Raw genomic sequence first — 19,576 nt, 5'->3', positions numbered from 1 at the left:
TCTTGCGCTACAATGGCAAAGTTGGGTAGTTGTATAGAGATGGTAGGCCTACAGAGCCTAAAATATTTATTATTTGTTCATTTAAAGAAAAAGCCTACTAACCTCTGATTTAGAGGGCAAAAATCATCAGCTTAATTTTGTCAAATCTTACTGTTACATCCAAATGGAGATATTATCTATACAACTAAATATTTCAGGCTGAAAAACAGTGGAAAGGTTAAGGGTAGTAAGATAGATTTGGGCACATATATAAAACAATAAATGATACGGGAGTTACAGATGACTGAAAGACCGGAAGACAAAGTGCAACCAAAAGAAAAAGAGGCCAAGGGACAAAATGAATGCTAGCAGAGTCCAGTTTCAAAGAGGCCTGTAAATTAAAAAAGGTCCAAAACAACCTTCTGCACTCTAATGAAACACCTAAGAAGGGAACAATGAATTTGATCACTGGATTAAATTTATAATATAGTTTTAGGGAATTTTAAAAGATTAAAGCCACATATCTGCACTGTATTTGAAATTATCAGTATCCTTTACTGATAATTTTACAATAAAGAAAAAAAAGTTTAAGTTTGGTGCACAATGTCTCTGGAATTTGGTAGCAACAACTGCTATAGCTTTGTAGTTGAGAATTTTCAGATTTACCCCACCCTCTCTGCGTAATACACACCAGTTTACTTTATGAATTCAATACCTTGTTTCTGTATGCTTCTATAACTTTCATGACAAGTTGGATCTTTTTTCCCAAGTCGTTTAAAGCTTTTGGTCTCTCTTCATGTTCCACGTACCTCATTTGAATTGGCTGGCCATATTTCTGTTAACACAAGTTTTTTAAAAAGAAAAAGTTATTAACAGAAAACAACTTCTATTGGGCCCTTACAGAATGATGAATAGGAAAGAAAGCTGGTCAGATTAAAATATGTCCCCTCTTGTTTTCCTACGTGGAGATGAGTTCCAGTTGTTATTTGCTTACTGAATCCTACACAGGAATGCCTATCTTCTCTCATTCATTAAGATTACCTCTTGATTCCTCTCAAATCCAAAGAAAAACTTTAATTACTTTAAAGTTACATGTTAAAAGTCTATAAAACCATTAAGAAAACCATAAGGACTATATACTGTGTGCAGGACTCACGTATTTGAAACTTGGTTTCAAATATTTATAATGCATATAACTCTCTAAAAGCAACATGATTACTGGGATTTCCTGATATTTAATACCTATTGAATATTATTTGTTATATTTATTCATTAGATTAAGATGTGTATTTTAAGTACAGTGCTTAAAAACAAAAAAACCCATTCAGCCCCTTGCCCCAGGTGCCTGGTAGGAGGGAGTTTCTAAATTTTAAAACAGCCTCCTATAACTTTGAGGGGAATGCATTAGAAAGACAAATATTTTCTTTCAAATCCTTTACATATTTAAATAAAAATCAGCTTATTTTAGAGCAATTTTAGGTTTTCAGAAAAGTTACAAAGGAAACAATAAGAGCCAAGCACCTTTTCTCTAATGTTAACATCTTATTCCTCGTGGTACATTTGTCAAAAATAAGAAACCAACACTGGTGTATTACTATTAACTGAACTCCAGATTATGTGGATTTCATCCTTTTCTGTTCCAGGATACCATATTGCATTTAGTCTCTTTACACATCATACTTTTTATTGTTAATGTTTTTGAAAGCATTTTAATTCCTAAAAGCCATCTCAAAAAAAAAACAGTAAAGCCTATGAAAACATCTATAACATTCATTTCTATGGTTACTTATATATTTGAAGTGAAATAATCCATTCTGGGAGCTGCTGGGCTTTTCAGTTATTTCTATTAGCCTCAGCTGCCTGGTTTGCGCCTCCAGCCCCAAGTATATATATTTTAGGGAGATGGGGAGTAAAAACCACCAAGATAAAATACAGTAAAGCTAGTTTTGCGTTCATAAGCTTAGGTTTTCAAGTTGCTTTTTAATTATTCCCTTTGAACGTAATTTATTGGCATGAAGGTAATTTTTGCAAGGTATTAACTTCTTTTGCTTTTAAGTTAAGTAACTTCTTTTGCACACACCACCCCCGCCAATCCCTAAAGGGCTTCCTTTTCCCATACGCTAGAAGTCCTTATTAATGTCATCACCTAGCATCTGTGTATTCACTTGCTACTCAAAGAATGGTTCAGGGACCAGCAGCATCAGAATCTCCCAGAAGCTTATTAAAAAGTGCAGAATCGGGCTTCCCTGGTGGCGCAGTGGTTGAGAGTCCGCCTGCCGATGCAGAGGACACGGGTTTGTGCCCTGGTCCGGGAAGATCCCACATGCCGCGGAGCGGCTGGGCCCGTGAGCCATGGCCGCTGAGCCTGCGCGTCCGGAGAGAGGCCACAACAGTGTGAGGCCCGTGTACCGCAAAAAAAAAAAAAAAAAAAGAGTGCAGAATCATGGGCCCAACTCGGATATACTGAACCATAATTTGCTTTTCAGTAAGGACCCCTGGTAATTCATGTGCACATTAAAGGACTGCTATGATTCACACTAAGAAGGAAAATTTCCTGTCATCCTTCCAATCTGAACTTCTAATCTTTTAAAGCATTTTTTTTTCTGCGTGGGGGGAGCGCTGGGTAGCAAGCAGGAGGAAAAGAGTAATAGTGGTCTTTTCTTAAAGTCAGACCACTGACCTAGTAGAAGAAGGGCAGCTGGTGGACACATCTCCTTATTTCTTTGTAAAAGGACACTGAAGAGCAGGGGTACTATTTCTGAAGTTCTTTGCTGGCCTGGTGTCCCACTAATTTCACATTAGTTATAATGTGAAAATACGAAAGGGCAGTGTATTACTCCTCAAACTCAGAGCAGTCAAGGGGGAAAGAAGCAGAGCAAGGGTAACTCCTTTAATGGATAAGGGGTCAGGCTGACAAATCACTTATTAATGACATCTCAGAAACATATGGCTTGTATGAAAGTAATATTAACACTCTGGTCATCTGCTAAATTTTTATATCTGAGTATCATGATAGACAAATATGATTATACATTATTTAATTTCAGTTATCATGTAGCATTACTCACCTCAAATTCAGAGAACACTTCCTCTTACACATACCTGCCTTAGTAATTTCTTATATATTTATTAAACACATACACTGTGCTCTTACACCATAATTTTTAGGACAACTTAATGTTCTGTTCAACACTAACATGGACTTTAAAAAGTTTACCTTTAGTTCTTGAAGCTTATCCACATAAATCTGTTTAGCTTGGTCCTCTCCTTCTTCATAAAGCCAATTTTCTGTGTCTTCCAATATTGCAGACAGTTTTCTCAAGTCCTAGTTACATTTAAGAGATACTGATTGAAAATGCTCTCCTTAGAAATAAAAGTCATCAAGGAAGCACAAAATGTTTTTCAAGTGTAAAAAATTATTTTTTTCTGACTTTTTATTTATAAACATCTTTCTCACCAGCCTTCTGTAATTTGGAAAAATAACTAAGAACCATTCCTAAATGTGCTCAAAAAGATTGACAACAATAACACATTTGGTACATTTATTTACATAATTCGTATTAGCATTCTCAAGCAAACATTTAAATAGTTCTCATAAAAAACTACAAAATTTAGACTTACTTCTAGAGTGATGAATTTTTCATAGACAGTGCCAAGCTTGTCCCTAAAATCATATACATATTCTTCAACAGCATTCTTCGCATCATTTCTTTCTTTCTCTAATTTGTCCTGCATTATCATCTTCCCCTATTCAAAAAGTTTCAGATTAGCTGCCATGAAAACACTAGGGAAATACAAACCAAAACTGCAATGAAATACTACTTCACACCTCCTAGGATGACTATAATTGAAGAAATGGAACATAATAAGTGTTGGTGATGATTTGGAGAATTTGAAACCCTTGTACATTGCTGTTGGGAATGTAAAATACTGCAGCTTAGGAAAAAACAGTATGGTGGCTCCTAAAGAAGCTAAACAAAGAATTACAATATGGGGCTTCCCTGGTGGCATAGTGGTTGCAAGTCTGCCTGCCAATGCAGGGGACACGGGTTCAAGCCCTGGTCTGGGAAGATCCCACATGCCGTGGAGCAGCTGGGCCTGTGTGCCACAACTACTGGGCCTGTGCTCTAGAGCCCCCAAGCCACAACTACTGAGTCCATGTGCCACAACTGCTGAAGCCCGTGCACCTGGAGCCCGTGCTTCGCAGCAGGAGAAGACACTGCAGTGAGGGGCCCCCGCACCGTGGCAAGGAGTGGTTCCCCACTCACCGCAACTGGAGAAGGCCTGCGTGCAGCAACAAAGACCCAACACAGCCAAAAATAAATAATAAATAAATAAATTCTAAAAAAAAAAAAAAAGAATGACACTATGACCCAGCAATTTCACTCCTAGGTATATAACCAAAAAATTGAAAGCAGGAACTCAAACAATTATTCGTATGCCAATGTTCACTGCAGCATTATTCACAATAGCCAAAAGGTGGAAATAACTCACTTGATCTGTAACAGATGAATGGATAAGTAAAATGTATATATACAAAATGGAATATTACTCTACTATAAAAAGAAATAAAGTTCTGATACATGTTACAAAGTGGATAAACCTTGAAAACATTATGCTAAGTGAAATAAGCCAGACACAAAAAGACAAATATTCTATGATTACATTTATATGAGTTATCTACCAAATGCATAGAGACAAAGTATCGATAGATTGGTTTACTGGGGATTGGGGGAAGGGAGGAATGAGAGTTATTACTTAATGGTTACAGTTTCGGTTTGGGGTGATGAAAAGGTTTTGGAAAAGATAGTGGCAATGGTGGGACTCCCCTGGTGGTCCAGTGGTAAAGAATCTGCCTTAGAATGCAGGGGACACGGGTTCGATCCCTGGTCAGGGAACTAAGATCCCATGTGCCACCGCTATTGAGCTCACGTGCCTCACCTACAGCCTGCGTGCCGCAAACTACAGAGCCCATGCACCACAACTAGAGAAGAGAAAACCCACACACCACAACGAGAAAGAAGCCCATGCGCTGCAACGAAAGATCCTGCATGCCTCAACTAAGATCCTGTGTGCCGCAACTAAGACTCAATGCAGCCAAAAATAAATAAATGAATAATAAATAAATCTTTAAAAAAGATAGTGGCAATGGTTATATAACTGTGAATATAATTAATGTCACTGAATTGTACGCTTAAAATGGTCAAAATGGCAAATTTCACGTTATATATATTTTACAATTTAAAAAATTAATAATACCAAAAGCCACTGAACTGTACACTTTAAATTAGTGAATTGTATGGTATGTGAATTATACCTCAATAAAAGCTTTTTTTAAAAAAAACCATAGGGCTTCCCTGGTGGCGCAGTGATTGAGCGTCCACCTGCCGAAGCAGGGTACACGGGTTCGTGCCCCGGTCCAGGAAGATCCCACATGCCGCGAAGCCTGCGCCTCCGGAGCCTGTGCTCCGCAACGGGAGAGGCCACAACAGTGTGAGGCCCGCGTACCGCAAAAAAAACCAAAAAAAGCAAAAAAAAACCCCATAGACTATGTCATTGTACATATTGGTGTTCAAATCCCAGCTTTCCCACTTACTACCTTTGAAATTGCAGCGAAGTCACCTAACCTAAGCCTCAGTTTTCTTATTCTAGAGCGCTAACTTCTATCTGTCTCGTATGGCTGTTAATAAGATTGACGTAATTCACATAAAATATTTAGTACAGTGCCTGACACATAACTGGTACTGAATAAATGTTGGTTTTGGTAAGTGACACAGTACAGTGGCTGTGATCTTGAGCTTTGGAGACAAACTACCTGGCTCCAAAACAAAAGGTTACTCTTTGAACTTCGGTGATTCAGTCTACCTCTGCCTGTTTCCTCATCTATTAAATGTAGATCTCTAACAGTACTTACACTTCGTAGGTTTGAGGATTAAATAAGATATCAAAGTATTTAAAGATGTTAGCAAAAATCATTACTGTCAAATCAAAAGCAAAGAAAGAATCTGAAGACTAATAAAAAACAAAATTTGTACTTTAACAAAAACATAGTATTTTAAACGTAATACTACAATGCACTGATATTTGTGAATTTAAAATAGTGAGACAGGAAATCTAAGAAAGAGTGGATATATGTATAGGTATAACTGATTCACTTTGCTGTACAGCAGAAACTAACACAACATTGTAAAGTAACTATATTCCAATTTGAAAAAAAAATAGTGAGACATGGACTTCCCTGGTGGCACAGTGGTTAAGAATCCACCTGCCAATGCCGGGGACACAGGTTCAATCCCTGTTCTGGGAAGATCTCACATGCCCCAGAGCAACTAAGCCCGTACGCCACAACTACTGAGCCTGTGCTCCAGAGCCTGCGAGCCACAACTACTGAGCCCGCATGCTGCAACTAGTGAAGCCCGTGCACCTAGAGCCCATGCTCCACAACGAGAAGCCACCGCTTTGAGAAGCCCGCGCACTGCAATGAAGAGTAGCCCCCGCTCACCACAGCAACAAAGACCCAACACAGCCAAAAATAAATAAATAAAATAATTTTATTTTAAAATTTAAAAAATAGTGAGCCATTTAAAAATTTAAGAAAAAATCTTATACACAAAATTTATCATTAGCTGCACTTCCCCACAATTCATTCCTTTGAGAAAATTAGTCTCAAATCATACAAATTCAGAATTATTCAGGATTATCTCAGAATTATTTCTAGAGATAGAAATGCTTCACATAAAGTGTAGCCTTTAATAACTAATGAATAGGTGATATACTTAGGTACTAGAAAGAGCAGCATTATAAAGTCAAAAATCTCTTTAGGAAATTCCCAGAATAACATGCAGCAAGTGGAGAATATGTGGCACTTCAAAGAAAACTGACCTTCTTTAATGCCAGTCAAGCCTGTAGAAATTAGTAACTACCACTTAAGTGTAAATTTTAATATAAAAAAATTACTTTTTACACACAACTATTGGTAAAGAAACCAAACTCTTTTCCTCAAGAGACTGTAAAATGAAGCATGTAAATACGTAAAGAAAATTTCAAGAATGACAACAGATTCTAAAAAGTATTAAATGGAAGTCAGAAAACATTCTGAATTGAACGTTAATCTTTAAGGACAACACATTAGAAGAGGGGAGCTGGTAATACTTTCCTATACAATGTCTGCTGGGTGTGCTACTGTTAAGACATAATAAAAGGGGGTAAGAATTACTAGTATTGGAAAGGCCTTTCTCTATAGTGGAGACAATCCATGTTTTTCATGTAACTAAGGTGAAAGTTACACTGTACATGACACAAATACAGCTCAGCATTTTGTCCAAAATAAAATAGTTCAATAATCTATTTAATAATTCCCTATGAGTTATAGCCTAGTTCCACAAATGTGACGGATAATCATTTACTTCTACAAAAATTTCAGAACACGCTACCACCTATTTCAACATCAATTCTGATTTATATACCTCATTTTCAATGTAGATGTTGAGAAGATCTTGGCCCAATTGCCTACACAGGCTACTCTGGATAGGTAGATCAATACTCTTGATTCTTCCTTTTTTAATGGTCTGGTTTAATCGCTCTTGTTTATCTGAGGGTACAGACTGCAAAAGAAATGCAAGAAAAGTATAAATTTCTAAAACTAGCTTAAAAATATATTTAAGAGACTGATTTCTGATGAAACAAAGTAAAATCAAACAAAACTATTATCATCTACTATACTTTAATTAAAAACATTATTTTAATATTGATAGTATTTTACACCCTGTATACACTAAATATTGTGCTGGAAATGCAAATTAAAACCACAATGAGGGCTTCCCTGGTGGCACAGTGGTTAAGAATCCACCTGCCAATGCAGGGCACATGGGTTCGAGCCCCGGTCCGAGAAGATCCCACATGCAGTGGAGCAACTAAGCCCGTGCGCCACAACTACTGAGCCTGCACTCTAGAGCCCGCATGCCACAACTACTGAAGCCCGCATGCCTAGAGCCCGTGCTCTGCAACAAGAGAAGCCACCACAATGAGAAGCCCGCGCACCGCAACGAAGACCCAACCCAGCCAAAAATAAATAAAATAAAAACCACAATGAGGTGCCATTTCATACCCACTAGGATGACTATAATAAAAAAAAAAAAAGAGGAAGAGTTGGTGAGGATATAGAGAAATGGAAACCCTCATACATTTTTGACAACATAGTAAAATATTGCAGCCATTTTGGAAAACAGTTGGGCAGTTCCTCAAATTGTTAAACACACAGATACCATATGACCCAGCAATTCCATTCCTAGGTACACGCCCAAGAAAAATGAAAATATCCATCCACACAAAACCTGTATATGTTCATAATAGCATTATTCGTAATAGTCAAAAAGTAGAAACAATCTAAGTGTCCATCAGCTGATGAATGAATACATGTGGTATGCATCCGTATGATACATTACTCAGCCATAAAAGGGAATGAAGTACTGATATATCCTACAACCTGGATGAACCCTGAAAACACGCTTAGTGAAAGAAGCCAGTCATTAAAGGACTACATATTGTATGACTGTTTTTATATGAAATGTCCAGAACAGGCAAGTCAATGAGACAAAAAGATTAGTGGGTGCCTAGAGCTGGCAAGGGGAGGGTTGGGAGGAAAATAAAGAGTTACTGCTAATGGGTACAGGGCTTCTTTTTGGAGTGATGAAAACGTAAAATTGTGATAATGATTGCATAACTCTGTGAGTATATTAAAAACCTTTGAATTGTACTTTTAAATGGGAGAATTGCATGGTATGTAAATTATATCTCAATAGAGCTGTTGAATAATTAAAGGCAAACATATTGAATAAAATTTAAAAATTAGAAAAATTAGTTTCAGGTTTTATATTACTTGAGCAACTAGGATTTATAACTGAATCTTTATAGCTTTTGGAAAAAATCTATACAGCTAACCATCACAGATTAAATTCTGCTCAGGTTAGAAAAATCTGTCAAAGATGATAGTTTAGAGCTGTAGCCACATTCATCGGGGTGACTGGGGCAGGGTGTTTCTCCCTTCTCTTCTATTAGCAATCATTTTCTTAATAAAATAATGACTCTTAATAAGAGAGTCATTTATCCTTTAAAATTTTACTTCCAAAATATTATTTTGCACAAAAAAACAGCTTTATGACATCCAGCAAAATGCTTAGAGTGGTTAATATTCAGATGCAGCATTATTGCTAATTTAAGTTTTCTTCATTTGTTCTATTCTGGTTTCTATTTTCTGAGATAACATGATTTTTAGTGAGGAAAAAAAAGTTATGAAAAACATCTTTTTTCCCCGCCAAAAAAATAATTTTACTCATATTAGAGTTCATTCTTTTAAAAATCTTCTATAGTGAGTCACTGAAGTGTATTTATTCTGGTTATATACTTTCATAATACGAAATTTAAAACACCAGGTGTATTAAAAGCATGCATTACACAGCAAATGTATTAACTCAAAATATCAATCTCAAAAAGACACAACCACAGTAATAGTATAACAAACCTTTGTTTTGGTTCCTGTATGATCAATTTCTTCTTCTGGAGTGTGTTCAGCATGACATTTTTGATGACCCTCTTCTTCCTGGTCAACCTGCATTTTATCCTGCAAAGAAAATATGTAATTGACAATATCTGTAGTCTTTTTCTTTCTTTCTTTTTTCTATTTGTTTGGTAATGAACAGCATCTTAGAGTTCAAGCCTGTTTTCAAATATGTGAACACAGTGAAGTAGAAGCTGTTTTTGACAGTAACTATAAATAACTAGATTAACAGGTAGTAAGTAAAATGAAAAGATCTATTTGATGCTATGTGAATAAATCTTGTTTCATTTACCTGTGGCCAAATAACTGCAAAATAAATGGAAAATTGTTCTCAAGTCAAATTCACAAACGAAGATTCACAAAAAAAGAACGTTAAACTTGACATGAAAAATGTTTATAAAGGACTTAATGTGGGAAAATAAAGAGAAAAAGATACAAAATTTAAGTATTAACATAAATTCAATTACATTTTTTAAATGTAGGAAAATACTCAAACGAAATGTATCGAAACTGTCTAAGTAGATGTCTCTGAATTATTACAATTTAAACTTTTAATATTTTTCTTAATGTCTAAAAGACAAACTTTCAACCCATAAGATTGCCAAGATGGACTCTCCGCTTGGCAAACAATCACAAGTATTAAGTTTTTCTGGTCTTTCTTAATCTTACCCACCACCATCCTCCTAAAAAGGAGAAAGCTTGGAATTCAGGAATCAGGATAATTTACATGTGTATATATATATATATATATATATATATATATATATATATAGTTAAGTATACATATAATGTCCAGAAGGCTATCTTGAATAAATGCTTATTTGTGCCAAAGAGAAAAACAAGTTAGAAGATAATTTACACCACTGTTCTTCGTAATTAAAAGGTCAGCTACTGAAATTCCACCCCCCATCCTCCCTGCCCTACCACCTTCCAACTCTATAATTTTCCCAACCCTATGATGGAAAAGCGGTGGAAAATGTGTTATAGTGGTGAGTTGCGGTAATGCAGAAAGACACAAATACATTAATAACTCTATTTCATGTAATACTAAGAAAACAATGCTGCCAATTAAGGCCAAAATACTTTATCACTTGGCATTTTTATTTTATACTTATTGAAAAAGCTCTTCTATTGTGTATATATTCATATCTCTAAAAGAAATAAACCAAATAATATGGTTAAGGTATTTCTAAAACGACTCCACATTAAGAATCCAACTCTTCTAAATCACTTAAGTTGTTGATGTCTGAATTTTTCTACACAATATTGTTCTCTGTGCCATCAAGAGCATTAGTGACCCAGCCATTTGTTTAAAAATTGCTCCTGTATGGTCTCTAATGTTTTTTTATAAGCCACTGACACATCTTCTACAAGTTTTTTTTTTTTTTTGGCCGCGCCATGTGGCAGGCGGGACATTAGTTCCCCGACCAGGGATTGAACCCGTGCCCCCTGCAGTGGAGTCTTAACCACTGGACCACCAAAGGAAGTCCCCTATTCTACAAGTTTTATGATGTTTTTTTCTCTGTCTTACCAGAAGGAGTCAATAGATTATTTTCGGACAACAACCAGGACTGATATTCCTTCCTTGAATGGTCCTTAAGTTGTTTAATGTCAAGGGGTTGCAATTGCCTACTCATGCCATTAGGAATAACAACCAAGTTCACACATGTACAGATGATGAGAACTTCTCATGATTACTGCCATAGGCAACAGTGAATATAAGATATTATCATTTGCATGACCCATCCCAATTTCAGATATATTAAGTGGAAAACTGTACATCTTACAATTGATATAAGAGTAATTTGTTAGTCTTTTAAAATAATTTTAAGAAGGTTAATAGGAATATTATCACTAGTGGGTAAGTTAATGGACGTGCCTCTAGGCTGGCTTCTCTAATTGATTTTAAACTCCACGAGGGCTGAGACTGTCTTTCTATTCACTGCTATATCCAAACACACAATTTAGGTACTTCTAGTTATTTGCTGAATAAATGAAAAAGCACTTAAGAATAAAATCCAGAATAATTATCTAATCTGTCCCTTGATCTACCTTCTCAATTTCTTTTTTTTTGGTCACTCTCCCCTTTTCTGTATTTTATATTATCAGCTACCTTAGTATCTGTAACAATAAAAAAGGATATCCTGCCATCAGGGCCTTTGTTATTCTCTCTGTCTGGACAACTACCTACCTGATCCTTACTCTCAAACTGCCTTTTCATCTTTCAGGCTAGCGTTCCTTTTCCTTCCTCACAGGTGGCTTTCCTCATCACTTAATTTCCACTATGCATCCCCTGCTGTTAATTTCCTTTATATTTATATGGTATCTTGTTGCTTCTAGCCTATCCTCTTCCATTAGAATGTAAGTTACAGATGGGTGGGGACCTTCTTTATCTTGCTTATTACCACTGTATCCTCAGTGCCTGGAACAGTACCTGGTACATATAAGTAATCAGATGTTTTGAATTAAAAAATAGAAAGATAAACAACCCAAATTGTCAACAACTGGGGAATAAATTGTGGTACATTAGTACGATAGTCTCTTTGATCCTTCACTGTGCCATGAAGCCTAAGTTGTAATACCTTCCTAATATGTCCAGATATTAATAAATACCTAGAAGAAAAGTGTCCATTTTCTGAGATATCCTTATACTGTATTGAAGAAAAGTTGGCAATCTATGTTATGGTTTTTCAGGAAAATCGAAGCCATCTTAATTTTTAATGAAAAAATGAGGCCCATAAAATAATCTCTCATAAATTGACTCTCATGCAAAGAAAGACAAAAACAAAGAACTCCTACTGTTGCTCACTGATATATGTCTGGGTTTCATCGACCTAAGAGCCAGCAATGTCAGCAAATAGGGAACAGTAAAAAAGAACTTATTATCTTCTTACCTTCTGCTGTAAAGCTTAAAACAATTAGCTTCCAGAGTCTACTTTGAATTTGTTCACATTTTGGGAGCGGGTAAGGGAGAGACTGCTTTATAATGGTATTTAAGCCTTAAGCTTTTTTTTTTTTTTTTTTGCGGTACGCGGGCCTCTCACTGTTGTGGCCTCTCCCGTTGTGGAGCACAGGCTCCGGACGCACAGGCTCAGTGGCCATGGCTCACGGGCCCAGCCGCTCCATGGCATGTGGGATCTTCCCGGACCGGGGCACGAACCCGTGTCCCCTGCATTGGCAGGCGGACTCTCAACCACTGTGCCACCAGGGAAGCCCAAGCCTTAAGCTTTTAAACTTCTGGATACAGAATTAAAGAGAAAAGTCCTAGAGAGAACCATTAAGCAATACAGTACACAGGATGTTTTCTACACAGTAGGGTACTCAACATCACCCCTTATGTTAAAAGCAATGACAAGGAAATAATTTACATTATTAGCAAGAATAAGGAAATAAACTACAATTTATTCAACACCTATTGTATCAGCTAAGGTAGGGATTTAAAAGGAGATTAATATATGTGAATGTGCTCACCAACAATGCTAAGTATATGATCCATAATGTTAGTTACCTTTTTTTTGGCTCTTGATTATATAAATTATAAAAGAAATAGGAACATCTCACTTAAGAAGAAGAAATACCTTATATGGGACACCAACTACCTGGGTTCTAGTAAGCCGAAAACACTCTTGTAAGCAAATCAATCTATGAATGGCCAAAGCAGATGTTATAAATTCATACATTTTATTCACAAGTGAGTTTTTTAAGTCCACATTCAAGAGATCATCCTAAAGGACTGGCTAACTGGATTTCAAGCCCACAGACAAATAGAAGCAGCAAATAAGAAACGCCAGGAGAGGTAGAAAATGGGTGCCATACTCTCCTTGTTTTTAGTGCCCAGGATTCACTAACATTACACAGAGAAAACTAAAGGTCTAAGACATTACACAGAGACTTTGAAGAAAAAGAGGTGAAGAAAGTGAAACAGCTTTTAAAGAACTCACTCTAAAAGGCACTGCTGGTGGGAATGTAAATTGATACAGCCACTATGGAGAACAGTATGGAGGTTCCTTAAAAAACTACAAACAGAACTACCATACGACCCAGAAATCCCACTACTGGGCATATACCCTGAGAAAACCATAATTCAGAAAAAGTCATGTACCACAATGTTCATTGCAGCTCTATTTACAATAGCCAGGACATGGAAGTAACCTAAGTGTCCATTGACAGATGAATGGATAAAGAAGATGTGGCACATATATACAATGGAATATTACTCAGCCATAAAAAGAAATGAAATTGAGTTATCTGTAGTGAGGTGGATGGACCTAGAGTCTGCCATACAGAGTGAAGTAAGTCAGAAGGAGGAAAACAAATACCATGTGCTAAGAAATATATAAGGAATCTAAAAAAAAAAAACGGTTCTGAAGAACTGAGGGGCAGGACAGGAATAAAGATGCAGATGTAGAGAATGGACTTGAGCACAGGGGGAGGGGGAAGGGTAAGCTGGGACAAAGTGAGAGAGTGGCATGGACATATATACACTACCAAATGTAAGGTAGATAGCTAGTGGGAAGCAGCCGCATAGCACAGGGAGATCAGCTCGGTGCTTTGTGACCACCTAGAGGGGTGGGATAGGGAGATGCAAGAGGGAGGAGATGGGGGATATATGTATATGTATAGCTGATTCACTTTGTTATAAAGCAGAAACTAACACACCATTGTAAAGCAATTATACTCCAATAAAGATGTTAAAATAAAAGGCATACAGAATGCTTTCAATTTTAGCAAAAAAAAAAAAATATTAAATGGATTAGATGTCTGCCATACATTGTTGTGAACTACAATTAGGAAAATTAACTTTTCACCTATTACTCTTATGTTTATTTATGAAACATTGACTGTATCTTCACTAACATATTAGGACAGTATTTCCTTCTCCTCAATTCAAGGAAGGGAGGATATAATAGGAAAATAACACACGGGAAGAAGAATGAAAGAAAATGCCATGGTCCTTAAATGAAGTACTTTAAGGAGTAGTGGTAGAATTCTGATCTGGAAGAAAAGATTTTATAGTAGCTGTTAGTACAAACAGACAAAAAGACAACTTTCACAAAAGGGAGAAACTGTCTTGAAATTTAAAATCTTAAAATCCATTCTTAACATGCAGAAATATATGAAAAATCTAGGGCAGACCTCCAATTATGATTTGAAAAAAATCCAACAAAAGCCATTAAAAATAACTTACAAATAGTATACATAAAAAGACGAAAACTTTATGTAATGGAATATAATAACTTTCTCCTAAGATTCCTTCATTCATAGTATGCCAAGAGTAAATACAATGTTAGAGTCATATAACTCTTTCATAAAGAAACTGTCAAAAATCTGTTTTAATGTTACTGAATGTACAGCACATTCTTCTGCTCAACTGCCACAGATATCTCCTAACTAAGCTCTGAAAATTTCTTTATTAAGCATGTATTCTCAATCTAAAAACACATATGTATACAGTTCAGAATTTATCATTCCGAATTGGATTTATGTGTAAGCTAAAAAGCTAGCTATAATAAATGTTTTTAATAGAAATAAAGAATTTAGAAACAATGACTCCAGACACACATATGCATATTTTCCATATAATGCTATGAAAAATACACAAACCTCCGAAAAGCATGTTACAATGTGAAAAGATGTAGAGCATTTAAAATAGAATTATTCTTTAATGATTTTATTTTTAAAAGTTTATATACTTATTCCTATAGCAGAACTTCAGAGCAAAACCTCAGATATTAATATTTTCAACTATTAAAAGTACCAGGTAGAATTAAGATACTGCATATATTAGAGGAACCTTTTTGAAACAGAATTTCTACATACCACATCATCTTTGCTTTCATTCTTAAAAGAAGTTTCTGTCTCCATAGGAACATCACTGTGATCCCCTTCTATATTCTGCTTCTCAATTACTGATGCACTAGCCACACTGAAGATTCCATGGATGTTAATACGAACTTTAACCTTAACTTTGGAACTATCACCATCAGACTGTGGGAAAACATTCTGAATAGTGAAGCTCCCTTAAGGAAAAAAGAGCTTTGATCAGTACATAGGCCTCAGATTAACTCAATCAATTCATTCATTCAATAGTTTTACTATCATCTTTCAGATGCTGGCAAAAGAAAATCATAAATTATCATATGCTGATTAATTTCTGTGGGACATGCATTTCCCCCAGATTACCTTTTTAATATACTAATAAACCTGGTATAAACACTCAGACAGGTTAAGCAACCTGCCCAAAATCATCAACAACAGGAAAAAGGAGAGTTGGGATCTTAACCAAGGACAATCTGACTGAAGGCAATATCACTTTTAAGTTTTACAATGTTGCTACACTAAAACCAAAATAACAAAACACAATTTCTGAGTTTGAAAACCAAACAGATATTACCTTTTTGCTATAAACTTTGCAAATCATAATCATCTTGGTAATTCATAAATAAAGCAATTTAAAATTTTTTCTGGATTTTTCCTATAGCAAAATTGCTAAGTTATCCAGTCACTACTACCTACTGAGGTCACTTTAATTTTTCACTTTAAGAAATCTGATGTTTTATTTTTCAGAAAAAAAAAATCTCAAATATATAATGTTATCCATAGTAAAGAGACACTACCAGGCAGAAAAACTGTATATAAAAAATCTGGCTGACCTATATTAGAGGTTGAATTGTGACCTCCCTCTGGCCCCAATTCATATATTGAAGCCCTACTCTCCAGTAACCTCAGAAGATGACCTTATTTGGAGATAGGGTCTTTACAGGTAATCAAGTTAAAGTGAAGTCATCAGGTGGGTTCTAATCAAATGACTTGGCGTCCTTATTTGGAGACAGATACATACACAGGAGAATGTCATGTGAACATGAAGAGAGCCATTTATGAACCAAGAACAAACACCTGGAATGGATCCTTCCCCCACAGCCCTCAGAAGGAACCAATCCTGCCAACAACTTAATTTTGAACTTCTAGACTCCAGAACTGTGAGATGATAAATTTCTATTGTTGAAACCACCTAGTTTGTGGTACTTTGTTCCAGAAGCCCTTGAAAACTAATACCATTTTCAATAATGTACTTCTACTGCTTTAAATAATGTACATGAAAAATTAATATTGTCTCCTTTTTTAGTCTATCAATAAAAGTAGCACATATAGAAAATTTTTTAATATTCCTTTTCTTTTAAATGATGTAAATCATACTTTGTTTTATATCTTCTAAAAGATTACTCAGCTAAAATGGATATTACAGTCTCCTATTTCCACTTTTGTATTAATCTAATGATTAACTGGCTTCTAGTTGTTGCCAGTGAACATAAGTTTAAAATCAGAATATGTAGTCAGTCTGGCAGCACAATTTCAGTTTACCGATTAAAGAGTTCTTCCATTAAAAAATAACCCTCACCCAAACTTTTCAGGTCAATTACAGAGCATTTTAAATATACATTTCAAAATGAATTAAAAAGATTCAAACTTGCTGTTATTCCAGAAATAAACTCTGAGCACTAAAAAGTGCACATTTAGAAAAAAGTATGATTATTTTTCTTTAAAAATCCAGTGCTGGCTTAGCTGAAATGTTACTTTGTTTCCTTGATTCAAATATTAACATATTTGTAAGAGGCTAAAATTTATGAAAAAAAAGTTTTGGAGTTCTCTTACCAATTCTTGGATCTGGATAAGGCACTTCATGTAAATTAGTATAAAATGCTTCTAGTTCAAATGGTTCTTTCTTGTGGAAAGTAATGACTTTTGAGAATGGGGCAGGATGGTTCTTACAGAATACTTCACATTCCCTAAAATGGAGCGGGAAAACAGTTTAAAATAAATAGAAAGTTGCCTATGAACCTAATTATAGAATCCATCTCATATTTAATTCATGATAAGCAGCAATTTTAAAGGCCTCTGTGCACAAATTTTAAGAAAAAGCATTACTGGTTTTGCTATAAATAAACATGCCTTTTGACAGGTTTAGGGCTCAAAGTTCTAGAACGTCTGACATAGTAACAGACAATTCTATCCTACTGAGAAAAATTATCTGAGAATAGGTATATTTTGTTTGTTTGTTTGTTTGTTTGTTTTGGCGGTACGTGGGCCTCTCACTGTTGTGGCCTCTCCCGTTGCGGAGCACAGGCTCCGGACGCGCAGGCTCATCGGCCATGGCTCACGGGCCCAGCCGCTCCGCGGTATGTGGGATCTTCCCGGACCAGGGCACGAACCCGTGTCCCCTGCATCGGCAGGCAGACTCTCAACCACTGCACCACCAGGGAAGCCCTGAGAATAGGTATATTTTAAGGCAATATATAAGGATGTTTTTGCTCACATCTGAGGACCAAATTCTATCGATATTTTTGAAATTTGTGCAAAAATTTCAATTTCTTGGGGGTGCAGATGTATAGAACACAGAACAAAATCTTAAAAGCAACTTCAAAACCTAAATACAGGTTTATTTTATTATACCAACTATACTTCTGAAAAGCAGTCAAATATAATATTTGAAATACAGATTTTTATTTTAGTAGGAAAGTAAACAATTTATATCCTGCGCAGTTCATGGAAAAGGAAATGTTAATGTCAAAGCAAGAAAAGACTTGCAGCTCACAACAGTCAGAAATGCAAATTTAATAATAAAGTACGATTTAAAAGTGATGCTTTTATTTGGATATTCAAAGAAAATGACTGGATAGATATATACCCAGCTGTTAACAATAGTTAGTTACCTCAATAAAATGGGCTAAGGGAGTTGGGATATGGCAAATGCAAATTTTTAAGTTTTTATATTTCTATACTGTGATTTTTATTTGAAAATGAGAATGTTTTACTTTTGTAATAAAATACTAATTAAAAAATATGCCATAATGGTTTACAGATAATATATCATTTTCATATTCTCCTTGTTTCTAAGATAGTATTCTAAAGTGTTTGACAAGTTTAAGAAGTATAAATTCCTCTAATTTAGAATAGTAGGTTCAATTGATTATTTATGACAAGCTCTAACCAAGGCTTTAGAAGTAACTTACCCAGTCCCATCTTCAAAAGAGGTCTTCCAACTTAATGTGATTGAATAGGGAACAAGGTCTGTTATGGAAAATTCACGCACTTTAAATGCTGGTGAGAGAATCGCACACTGAAAATAAGATGTATACCATATTTAAATCAACAAACACCAAACATATCCTAGGTTACTATGATTGAACTGCTTAATAAAGTTCTTATAATAAAATAGTTACATTTAAAAAATTTCTGGGTTTTTGGTAATAACTAGTTAAAATTTTAAAGTGTCAGAGCACTCTTTCTGTGACTTTACAAAAACTGATGTAAAATATGTTTAAATCTCAAAAAAAGAATTTTAAATAGGAATAATTATAAGAATTAATAAAATAAATGCTTTTTCGGTATAATTACATACTGTCCTATGATAGTTTAAAAACAAATGGGACAGACACAACCCTTATATTTTAGGAATAATTTCAATTTAATTTTAGCTTATTGATAACTGGTTGGACAAGATAATATTAAAAAGTTCTTTGAGGCCTATCACCATATTTCTGGCAAAATATACATTCTAAAATTAAAAAAAAGACTAATAATCATACCTGTAATGCACACCCTCTTGCAACAGCTTCATCAGCATTTAATGTGGTACTTATGTCTTTAAGAAAGAATTTAGTGATTTGTTCCTTCACAGCAGGAATTCGTGTTGCTCCCCCTACAATTTCTATACTACTTATGTCTTCACATTGTAAGTCTGGAAAATGAAAGGTTTAATTGAGAAAAATAAGACAGTCTTTATAAAAATGTGAACAGTAGACCCCAGAAAGTACTTTTTAAAAAAAATGTATTTTTTTATTTGCTCAAAACGAGGTAAAATGGAAAGAAGTTAAAAATAAATTTTGGAAAAAAGCAAAATTTAATAGATATTAATTATCTACTTATCAGGCACTGTACTTGGTCTAGATGATGAAGTGACCACAAGAACAGACATGCACCTCATGGACTTCAGAGTCCTTCAGTTTTAACTTCCACCTTACAAATTGCCACAGAAGGTAA

General features: G+C 35.3%; 1 protein-coding gene across 1 annotated transcript in view; it reads right to left on the bottom strand.

Moving 5' to 3' along the window:
* Window positions 1–19,576, bottom strand: part of HSPA4L (heat shock protein family A (Hsp70) member 4 like) — a 55,739-nt gene that overhangs the window by 12,131 nt on the left and 24,032 nt on the right. The window contains exons 10-18 of the mRNA XM_027103678.1: window positions 19,123–19,274; window positions 18,547–18,653; window positions 17,189–17,322; window positions 15,356–15,555; window positions 9,500–9,598; window positions 7,446–7,583; window positions 3,601–3,726; window positions 3,197–3,304; window positions 695–814 (exon numbers count right to left, since the gene is read on the bottom strand). Coding sequence (XP_026959479.1) covers window positions 695–814; window positions 3,197–3,304; window positions 3,601–3,726; window positions 7,446–7,583; window positions 9,500–9,598; window positions 15,356–15,555; window positions 17,189–17,322; window positions 18,547–18,653; window positions 19,123–19,274 — 1,184 coding nt within the window. The remainder of the gene's footprint in view (window positions 1–694; window positions 815–3,196; window positions 3,305–3,600; window positions 3,727–7,445; window positions 7,584–9,499; window positions 9,599–15,355; window positions 15,556–17,188; window positions 17,323–18,546; window positions 18,654–19,122; window positions 19,275–19,576) is intronic.

This window comes from Aethalodelphis obliquidens, unplaced genomic scaffold (genome assembly GCF_003676395.1).
Source record: "Aethalodelphis obliquidens isolate GAN/ISIS:26980383/991018 unplaced genomic scaffold, ASM367639v1 scaffold6, whole genome shotgun sequence".
Classification (NCBI taxonomy): Eukaryota; Metazoa; Chordata; class Mammalia; order Artiodactyla; family Delphinidae; genus Aethalodelphis; species Aethalodelphis obliquidens.
This window is presented reverse-complemented; position numbering and strand designations above follow the sequence as displayed.